Genomic DNA, 11,658 nt, shown 5'->3' on the forward strand with positions numbered 1-11,658 from the left:
ACTGACACACACAGATGGTAACCTGAGCACATCCACGGCATATGAAGACTATTGAATTTCACTGAAATATTAACCGTGTCATGGGTTGATAGATAGGTGCTTAGACACACACACACACACACATTATAACAAACACATAGAAACACTTAAATGCTCACATAAGGACAGACAGGTGCACATACATGCAGTGTTTGTGTTTGTTGTAGACCATTTTTCATTAATTCAAACTATTTCACAATCTTTCTCTTCTTTTTTATTTTAAACTTCTTTTTTTATCCTTTGTTTCCCTATCTATCCACCTCAGCATTCATCCATCATGGCAGAGCCATCTTCAGGCTGGTGGAAGCTGACTTTCCTGAGGAGAAAAAAGTCCCAGCCCAAGGTTCTGTATGAAATCCCTGCAGAGGTTGTTTCCAATGCCCCCACCGGAGCCGCCACCCACCCTGAGGACATGGTGCATGGTTCTCAGCTGGACGCCCGACTGGAGAGGATCGTGGATAAGACAACAGCCAGCAAGGGGCGGCATGTTAAGGTGTCTCACTCTGGGAGGTTTAAAGAGAAGAAAAAAGTGCGTGCCACTCTGGCGGAGAACCCAGAGATGTTTCCAGGAGGTGACCCCGCGAGGGATGAGAATCAGAGGGCAGGGAAGTGACAGGACACGCTGATATTTTAAAAATTGGGAGAGTTTAAAAGTTCACGGCTCTCTTCCCTCATTGTCAGTTGATGGAGCTATAATAGCCAAAATAAAAAAAAATAAAATAAACTAGGCCTATATATCTTCATAGAATGACATCCATTTTCCAATTTAAAACTAACACTTAGACTAAGTGAAATTTTTAATATTTCTAGAGAGAAATTTGAGTTTTTCCAAATCATTTAAATACAAAAAACATCAGGCATTGGTCCCCGTGTAGAGAAACTGCAACTTGATGAAACTTGAGCTGATTTCAGCTGTGGTGGTGGTGCTTCTTCCGCTTGTTGTTGATAATACACAACAGTGGTTGCAGAGATTGATCGTACAAGCTTTCCAGAACAAGATCTTAAACAGTCAAGAAATATCAGTACACTGTATGCTCCAGGAGCAAACCTGTGACATTTCCATTACTGGATGGATTATCTGACTAGTAGACAAACCTGGCTGTGTAAGATAGTCACTGTGACTACAATACACTACAAGATAGTTTTCCACTTACCCCTAGTGGTGTATTTTTCCTTTTATCAAGTTTTAATGTATCCATCACTGAAGTTTCTCCTGCAATTCCAATACAATGGAAAGTTTTCAAAAGCTCTGATCACACACGGAGATATATTTTATGGGGGCAAAGTAAATCCAAGTGTCAAGCTCATCTTCAGTGAACTTTGACACACAAATAGACCCTCTCTACTTCATACATTTTGACTTATCAAAGCAGGATGCACAGATGGAATGAATGATGACAGCATCCCTTTTAGCTCCAGAGCTCTGACACATTTTACTGTGACACTTAATAGAATGCAGCCATTGTTAATGTTATTATTTACACCTGTTCTTTTCTTTCTTCAACAAGTCCAATATCTGCTGTGAAAAGGGTCAATTAAACTGAAACTATTGATCAGTAGAAAGACGTTTTAACTTTTGGAGGAAATTAGAAAGGTAGTAGCATACTAAAAGTGGCTGTGGGTTCTTTATTATCTGATCTTGATGTCTCGTAGAGGGTCGCTCTGTCAAAATTTAGTTTTACGAACCTGGAGTAATGTAGTGCCTACTGGACCATGTGCATGAGTAAAGAGAGGTTTAAGGAGGCCTAGCAGCTCAGTTTGACACTGAGGCCTCATGTATCTGCCGATTATTTTTTGTTATATATTTTGAAACCTCCTTAAACAGACAGTTTCATATCAGGTATACTGGTATTTCACTACATCTTCCCTTTCAAAATAAGTAAAGTAACATCCTGTCACTCTGACATGTTAGCTGGATTACTGGGATACTAAAACATATGAACAGTGGTTTGGCTTTGTTCAGTCAGGGCAATGTCCATGTCTTGTATTTAATTTGAATTTGAAATTAAATATGAACTTGAAAAAATTCTTTGGGCATTTAGAAAGTTACAAGCCACTGGTTTATTAGTCGTACTGGGGAAGATGTATATTTTTATATTAATGAGTTAAACACTTGACTTGTAGCCTGGTGTTGCTGAAATCAACACAACAGCAGTATAAGACAAACACACTGCAGGTCCAGAACATAAACACATTAAAACAGCCAACCTGCACACGTTGCTGCCAGTAAAAACCCAGTAGATGCTCATCTCGTATTTAAACTGTTCATTCAAACACTCCTCTACTCAGGTTTTTGTGTGAAAGTTTGGCTTAGGAGATTGTTTTCTAGATAGATGTCGATCTCTTTTACAGAATCTAGATTATACTATAACATCCAATCAATAGACAAACTCTCTTTAATACCACTTTCAGTTTTGATTCTGGGTGAAATTAATGTAAAGAAAATGTTGATATTCTGTTGTTCTACAGTGCTAAAGTGCTCCCACTGTTGCTGTTATAACTTCAGTTTGGAATGTTGCAATGCTGCAAAACTTGAAATTTGCATTTCACATTTGTTTTGTAAATGAATTGTTTAAATTGTATAAATAAAAAATGTCTGAAATTTAAAAAAGTACATGATTTGTTCTTGCAGATAGACTTATATGTATGTCAAGTATAGCAGCTGCAGCACACAGCAAAATATATACCTTTAATTAACAGTTTCCAACTGTAACACCAAGGTCAGAGTTGCTGTGGTCATTTCAAACCACAAGGGGGCATGCTCACTCTATCTAGAAACCTCATGAGGAATCCCTTCATGATACTCTTTGGTGAATTGATGGCATCTAGTGGTCAGAGGAAAAATCACACATTTTCTACATACTGTACACAGGCCACCGGCCACTTTATTAGGTACACCTGTTCAATTGCTTGTTAACACAAATAGCTAATCAGCCAATCACATGGCAGCAACTCGTTGCCTTTAGGCATGTAGACGTGGTCAAGACAACTTGCTGAAGTTCAAACTAAGCATCAGAATGGGGAAGAAAGGGGATTTTAGTGACTTTGAACGTGGCATGGTTGTTGGTGCCAGACGGGCTGCTCTGAATTTTTCAGAAACTGCTGATCTACTGGGATTTTCACACACAGCCATCTCTAGGGTTTACAGAGAATGGTCCGAAGAAGAGGAAATATCCAGTTGCAGTTGTGTGCACGAAAACACCTTGCAACACTAACTCAAATAAGCACTCGTTACAACCAAGGTATGCAGAATACCATCTCTGAACGCACAACACGGCTACACCTACAGCAGCAGAGGACCACACCGGGGGCCCCTCCTGTCAGCTAAGAACAGGAAGCTGAGGCTAGAAGTCACACAGGCTCACCAAAACTGGACAACAGAAGATTTAAAAACGTTGCCTGGTCTGACGAGTCTGGATTTCAGCTGCAACATTCAGATGGTAGGGTCAGAGTTTGGCGTAAACAACATGAAAGCATGGATCCATCCTGCCTTGTATCAACAGTTCAGGCTGCTGGTGGTGGTGTAATGATATGGGGGATATTTTCTTGGCACATTTTAGACCCCTTAGTTCACTGCACTCCAACGGCCTCCACAGTCACCAGATCTCAATCCAATAGAGCCCCTTTGGGATGTGGTGGAACAGGAGATTCTCATCATGGATGTGCAGCTGGCAAATCTGCAGCAATTGTGTGATGCTTTCATGTCAATATGGACCAAAGTCTCTGAGGAAGGTTTCCAACACCTTGTTGAAAGTATGTCATGAAAAATTAAGGCAGTTCTGAAGGCAAAGGGGGTCCAACCCGGTACTAGCAAGATGTACCTCATAAAGTGGGTGGTGAGTGTACTTTTATAAACATAGAGCTCACAACCCAGATAAAATAATAAGAACAATATACTGTATACTGTTTTATTATAAAGTAAAAGGTATAAAACAACATGGAAAAGAAGGTTTTCACTTTCACATAGCTTAAAGCAAAGTGAAACAAATGTCATACTTCATTTTACTATAGTATTTTAATGTTTAGGAGAGTAATGATCCAATAAATATGCGGGGTGATATGTGTCACGCTCGGGTCCTCTACCAGAGGCCTGGGAGTTTGAGGGTTCTGCGCAGTATCTTAGCTGTTCCAAGGACTGCACTCTTCTGCACAGAGACCTCTGATGTTTTACCTGGAATCTGCTGTAGCCCCTCTCCCAGTTTGGGGGTCACAGCCCCCAGTGCTCCGATCACCACTGGCACCACCGTTGCTCTTACTCTTCACATCTTTTCTAGCTCGTCTTTCAGCCCTTGGCATTTCTCAAGCTTCTCGTGTTCCTTCTTCTTGATGTTGCTGTCGTTTGGGATTGCCACATCTATCACTGCAGCCTTCTTCTGCTGTTTGTCGATCAACACGATGTCTGGTTGGTTAGCCATCACCAGTTTGTCAGTCTGGATCTTGAAGTCCCACAGGATCTTAGCTCCGTCATTCTCAACTACCTTAGGAGGCGTCTTCCATTTTGACCTTGGGACTTCTAGCCCATACTCATGGCAGATGTTCCTGTACACTATGACAGCTACCTGGTTATGGCGTTCCATGTACGCACTTCCTGCCTGCATCTTACATATCATCTTTGGGGACCATCTTCCTGATGGACTCCTGGATCTTTGTCGTTTCATCCTGTACAGTGGTCTTGACACATATATGTAACATAGCGTAATAACTGAATTTCAAATTCTAATCCCTTACATTATGTGATACTGAAAAAAAATCCCACAGAAAATCCCATCACTGTAGCACCTTACAAATGAATGTGTTACTGCCCAACACTGAAGTTGACTAATGAGACTACATAACCTTTTATTGAACTAACTAATTGTGGTTATAAGAGGTAGTTGTATAATGGTCCATTTTACTTTCCTACTTTTCTTTTTACTAAATGTTTCAGTTGTAAGAGAAATAATCTGATATAGTCTTTCAAAGTTGCATAGTCTCGCTTTTACTTTCTTCTTTTCTTCTTTTAAGTATTTGAACAAAAGAGGGCGAATTTCGTAATTGTCCATTGACGAAATTAATGTAGTCGATCTGTGTGTGTGTGTGTGACCCCATGTTCCATGCTCAGTTTTGGAAGCAGTGTGGGTCTTTCTCTACACTGGAGCTAATTCTCCCTCCTCACACTGACAAAGAAACACTGAAGAACCAGACGCAGACCTTAACTTAAACCTGAACGCAGGATAGAGGGGTTCAGTGAATGTGCAGTGGAAGGTGTGGAGGTGGATCAGCGTGTCTGAGGAGACTCTGTAGAAGGACAGAGTGCCAGCAGGCCAGTCCAGATACACTGCTACTCTGCCGGTGTCAAAGGAGGGGTGGATGGCCCGTGTGTTCGTCGTTCTCTTATTGTGACAGGCAGAGTAACCATTACCGGAACAGAAGAGACCCCAGGACTTGTCGTTCTCGCCAAGACAACACTCTTCATCCTCTACTTTCCTTTTGATTCCTTTGTATTCCACTCCAATATTAACCCATCCTTTCCAGTCCACCTCCCAGTAACAGCGCCCAGTCAGACCTTCTCTACACAGGACCTGCTTCCAGTGGTGAAATCTCTCTGGATGCTCAGGGTACGGCAGCTTCTCCAACACCTCTGTCACCTTTCTGTTGTCCTCGGACAGAGAGAGCTTCCTGTTTGCTGTGTTTGGGTCCAGTGTGAGGTCACAGGCGTCTGGTGGGGAGAATAAGAGCACGCACAGACAGATTTTAGCTCGATATGTTTTCATGGAATTCATGGTTCATTTTTTGATGAATTAGTTGAAGATTAACTCCACCAAAGGGGTTGTGTGTGTGTGTGTGTGTGTGTGTGTGTGTGTGTGTGTGTGTTTTTTATGCTGTTTGTCTTAGCAGGATGTCAAAAATGTGCTATATAATTTATAAATATGAAGGACAGTTAAGCCATATTTAGTTATTGATAATTGCTTGAACAATGCCATGTGGCAATTAGTTATGTTTAGATTTAAAAACAAACAAACTGTGAAGCATGGAGATAAATCAGTTCAGGTCATATCCATTTTCACCTAAACAGATTAGTTTAGAATCTTCTTGACTTTATTTCATCACTTCTTGTCTTCTAACTTTACCAAATCTTGCATTGCTTATAACAGGTTAGTAAGCATGGTCTGTTTGTAACAAGATGATCAGGCTGTTGTATATCTATATTAGTTGGTAAGGACTTTAGGAACACATTGGACAAGCTCAACTTACACATGAAGGGTTTCAAGCGATGTCTGCCACCATGGTCAACACTGAGGCAGAAGTGACACAAGAAATAATTAGAAAGAAACACAGATAGACTTTTCCACTGTGAATAAGAAACTGTCCACTAACTTAACCTACCAGAGCGTGTCCAGTCTCCATTGTGGATCCACCAGTCTGCCTGAGAGCAGTTTCAGCCCTGACTCTCCTGGATGATTGTAGCTCAGGTCCAGCTCTCTCAGATGGGAGGGGTTGGAGTTCAGAGCCGAGGCCAAAGAAGCACAGCCTTTCTCTGTGACCTGACAGTCTGACAACCTACACATGTATTACAGACATATACATATATGTGTTGCATGACAGATTTTCCAACTAGTGGCTTATTTTTAATCAGCTGCGATCATATAGAACCATACTGGTAATGGACACATTTGCTCCAGTACAAACAGATGACTTAGTGATCAAATTTGCCTTTTAAATTTGTCAATGAATATGTCGTAATTAATTTTATACCTTTATTCTGATGTTTCCGACTTCAGTAAGTCAAGACCATTAATAAAAAGATCAAACTGTTTCTTCCCATCTGCAGCTGGTCTCATCAGCAGGGCCAAGGACTCCACTGACACAGACTCTTCATATTTTATTTCCTTTTTGATATTTATCCTTCTTGAATTGCAGCACTTGCTTTATATTTCTGTGAATGTTCTACATAATGTGTTTCATTTTATGCACAAATGTACCAAAATATCCACATATTTTTAATTTCAGGATCATAAAAAGCAATAGTATAAAAGTTCTAACTTTGAAACATGACCTCTAAACTCAGATGCATACATTCTTTTCACGCAGACCTTAACATAAGCTTTAACGCAGGATAGAGGGGTTTGGTGAATGTGCAGTGGAAGGAGAAGGTGTGAAGGTGGATCAGTGTGTCAGAGAAGACTGTAGAAGGACAGAGTGTCAGAGTGTAGAAGGCCATCTGTCCTCTAACTTAAGCTCAACAGAAGACGGGTGATGCAAAAAGCCCAAAGCACAGAAGTAAATCAACAACCGAATGGGTTCAACAAAAGAAAATACCCCTTCTGGAGTGGTCCAGTCAGAGTCCTGACTTCAGCCAGGTTGAGATGCTGTGGCATGACCTCAAGGGAGCGATTCACACCCGACATCCCAAGAATATTGTTGAACTGAAACAGTTTTGTGAAGAGGAATGGTCCAAGTCTGAACTACAGGTAGCGTTTGATTGAGGTTACTGCTGCCAAAGGAGGGTCAACAAGTTATTAAATCCAAGAGTTCACATACTTTTTCCACCCTGCACTTTATCAGACGTGCTGAAGTTAACATGTGTGGATTTGTGGTGAGATTTCTGCCTCATCACAAGGGTTTCAGTTAGTTTCCACCATTAATGGATGCCGTAAAAGCAGAAATTAGTGCAGAAAATTTCACCAGAATGCAGAAAATTAATTATTTTAATGTTTAAAATTTTCTGGGGGAGGACCTCCAGACCCTCCTCTTCATTTGTGTCTTGGATTTCAAGAAAATTACCTCATAAATTCATTACAATGCAAGAAAACAGTGTCTGGGTTCATACACAGTTTCTTGGGGGGGGGGGGGGGGGGGGGGCTCCCTTGAGGTCACCACTGAATTTTCTAATTCAGTGGTGGTAGCTCTCATATTTACCATAAAGACACAAGAGTGGTGAACCTTCTCATTTAACTCTGCATTAAAGCAAAGAAGTGCATTTCTCAAAATGTCTACCTTTTTTCTTTAAGATGAAAAAAAAGGTGTTTTGAAATAACAACACTGTTATTTGCAATGGCATTTTTGTCAATTGAAAAAAACTATGGAAAGAGATTTAAGCTAACATTTTCCAGCCTACAATGTCTTTGAACAAGACACTAAACCTCAAGTGCTCCCAAAATTTATCTGCTTCATTGATCATGTGTTTGTTGGTTCATACTGACCGTAGAGTTTCCAGTCTACAATTTGGACTCGCCAGTCCAGTAGATAACAGCCTTACTCCTGAATCCTGCAGATCATTGTTACTCAGGTCCAGCTCTCTCAGAATGGAGGACTCGGAGCTAAGAACGGAGGCCAGAGCCTCAGAGCTTCTCTCTGACAAGTTACAGCCACTCAACCTGATGAGAAAGATACAAATAGGTAGGTTGTCCACTGATTGCAGAGTTGACAGTCCCCTGCGCCTCGTGTCCACATGTCAAAGTGTCTGTGAGCAAGACAATCAAACCAAAGTGTTCCTAATATTTAGGCCAGTTCCTTGCATGGAGCTTGCCGCCAGTGGTGAGTGTTTTTGTAAAAAATTGTAAAGTACTTTGGATAAAGCACTACATAATTGCAGTCAATAAAATCAAATGCAGTCCAAAGTTGAACATGCTTACATGTCCATCCACCACCCCAACCTCCACACCCTTTGCATTACGACATAAAAGGCATAATTATTTCTTATTGGCACTAGATGTAAATTGTGACCTTCAGAATTGTCCAATATGAACTTAATTACTGGTACAGCCTATATAGTTAACCAAAAGAGCTGCTTCATTGATCATGTATTGAAATGGGTCATGACTACTGACCGTAGAATTTCTAGTCTACAGTGTGGATTCGTCAGTCCAGCAGAGAGCAGTCTCACTCCTGAATCCTGCAGGTCATTGTTACTCAGGTCCAGCTCTCTCAGACTGGAGGACTGGGAGTGCAGAAGTGAGGCCAGAGCCTCAGAGCTTCCCTCTGACAAGTTACAGCCACTCAACCTGATGAGAAAAATACAAATCACAAAGTGCATCTTTAATCTCTCTCTCTTTAATGTTTGTTTTGATTTATTTTACATGCCTTCGAAGGTATTGACTCCTGGCAACAAATAAATGAATTGTGTTTATGAAATCAAACCAGCCAACATTACCAAACAAGAATGTCAAAATCTGACCATTCTGCAGAACTCTAGATGTTCTGCCAACATTTTCTGAATTATTTAATTCTATAGTATCTACACATGGCCACCACGGTATGGTTAAGCATACGGAGAGATCACTGTCATGATAAATAAACTAAGATTATGGTATGGTTATGGTTAGGAAACTACATTTGGTTAAGGTTAGAGAAAGCTCATTGCCACAGTTTAAAGTGTAATAATGTCTTTGATGGGATGTGGAAATTTGGTCCCCCACATTAAAGAGTCTGGCTCAGCAGGTAGATCAGGTTGTCCACTAATTGCAAAGTTGAGGTTTGATCCCCTGAGGTGGGTATGTGTGTGGGGCAAATTGGAAAGTACTTTGGATAAAAGCGCTATGTAAGATGTAGGAGTCAGTGTCATCTAGCAGTGCGGGTGAAGACTACAAACAACTGAATATGACTTTCTTCACCCTCCCCCTTTCAAGCGTGTAGGAGAACCTATGGTGGCTGTGAAAAACCTGAAAGGCCCTATCTACAGCCAATGTTTGGTTTGTCCATTCTGGGCAAGTGTTGAAATATGGAGGTACAACATGGCGGACCCATAAAGGGCTAATTCTAAGGTAACAGTGATTCTTATTTGCAGGCGATTATGCACTAATGAAAACATACTTGTAAATATTATATTCCATTTTTGCCATATTCTACCAATAGATCCCTCTAAAACTAGAAATTTAAAGGTCACACTGTTTTCTGTATTGGCACTGAACATTGCCACCAGTTGTGCCAATTCATATGGGCCTGCAGAGTTGTCCAATATGAAATGGGCTGAGTCAGACACATCTGTGAAAAGGCAAAACTGTGAATGCCTAAACAGTTGATCAAAAGATCTGCTTTAGTGATTGTGTATTGAATTGGTTCATGACTACTGACCAGAGACTTTCCAGTCTACAGTGTGGACTCCAAAGTCCAGCAAACAGCAGCTTTACTCCTGAATCCTGCAGGTCATTGTTACTCAGGTCCAGCTTTCTCAGACGGGAGGACTTGGACTTAAGAACACAGACCAGAGCTTCACAGCTTCTCTCTGACAACTTACAGTCTCTAAGGCTGAAGATACAGAAGTGAGAGAAAAAAACATTGAAAATGGCTGTATTTTATTACAAGTACTACAAGTATTACACAAGTATTACAGTTAATATAGTGAGTCTACCCATTTATCAGTGTACCTACTGGGATATTCTCGAAGCTTTGACCACTGGCAGCAGCCTCAGGAGACCTTCCTCTGAAGCAGAGTATTTCCTCAAGTCAAACACTTCCAGGTCCTCCTCTGATGACAGTAAGATGAAGACCAGAGCTGACCACTGAGCAGGAGAGAGCTTGTCTGTGGAGAGACTTCCTGAACTCAAGTACTTTTGGATCTCCTCCACTAGAGAATGATCATTCAGTTCATTCAAACAGTGGAACAGATTGATGCACCTCTCTGGTGACGGATTCCTCCCGATCTTCTTCTTGATGTATTTAACTGTTTCCTGATAGTTCTGTAAGCTGCTTTCTGATGTTGTCAGCAGCTCTTGTAAAAGGACCTGATTGGTCTCAAGTGAGAAACCCAGGAGGAATCGAAGAAACAAGTCCAGGTGTCCATTTGGACTCTGTATGGTCTTGTCTACAGCTCTTTGGTAGAGCAGATTTACCTTAGATTTGTCCCTTAACAGTGAAGACCACTTGGATCTTGATTGTGGTTCTGACAGTAGATTGACACCAGTGTTGGTGAATGTGGCAAAGACATAGAGAGCAGCCAGAAACTCCTGAAAGCTCAGATGGACAAAACAGAACGCCTTTTCCTGGTACAGCCCACACTCCTCTTTAAAGATCTGTGTGAACACCCCTGAGTACACTGAGGCTGCCCTGATATCAATGCCGCATGCTATCAGGTCTGATTCATAGAAAATCAAGTTGCCTTTCTGCAGCTGCTCAAAAGCCAGTTTTCCCAGAGACATGATGATCTTGCTCGTCTCGGTGTTCCAGAGTGGATCCGTCTCAGCTCCTCCACGATATTTGACGTTTCCTATTTTTGACTGAACCACCAGGAAGTGAATATACATCTCAGTCAGGGTCTTCGGCAATTCGTCTCTTGTTTGTGATCCAATTATATTCTCCAGTACCGAGGCAGTGATGCAGCAGAAGACCGGGATGTGGCACATGATGTGGAGGCTTCGTGATGTCTTGATGTGGGAGATTATTTTGCTGGCCTGCTCCTCTTCTCTGAATCTCTTCCTGAAGTACTCCTCCTTCTGTGGGTCAGTGAACCCTCTCACCTCTGTCACCATGTCAACACACTCAGGAGGGATCTGATTGGCTACTGCGGGTCGTGTGGTTATCCAGAGGCGAGCAGAGGGAAGCAGTTTGCCAGCGATGAGGTTCGTCAGCAGCACGTCCACTGTGCTCGGCTTTGTAACGTCAGTCAGGATCTCATTGGTGTGGAAATCTAGAGGAAGTCGA

At 41.5% G+C, this 11,658-nt stretch overlaps 1 protein-coding gene and 1 pseudogene across 1 annotated transcript; one reads left to right on the forward strand and one right to left on the reverse strand.

Annotated features, from left to right (window-relative positions):
- The first annotated feature begins 316 nt into the window (after positions 1–316).
- On the forward strand, positions 317–1,006 carry prr15la (proline rich 15 like a). Its single transcript, XM_046040577.1, has one exon. The coding sequence runs from the start codon at positions 317–319 to the stop codon at positions 650–652; it is 336 nt and encodes a 111-aa protein (XP_045896533.1). The 3' UTR covers positions 653–1,006.
- Positions 1,007–4,569: 3,563 nt separating this feature from the next.
- The window catches only part of LOC123966023, a 10,986-nt pseudogene continuing 3,897 nt past the window's right edge, over positions 4,570–11,658 (reverse strand).

Source organism: Micropterus dolomieu, linkage group LG02, assembly GCF_021292245.1.
Source record: "Micropterus dolomieu isolate WLL.071019.BEF.003 ecotype Adirondacks linkage group LG02, ASM2129224v1, whole genome shotgun sequence".
Lineage (NCBI taxonomy): Eukaryota > Metazoa > Chordata > Actinopteri > Centrarchiformes > Centrarchidae > Micropterus > Micropterus dolomieu.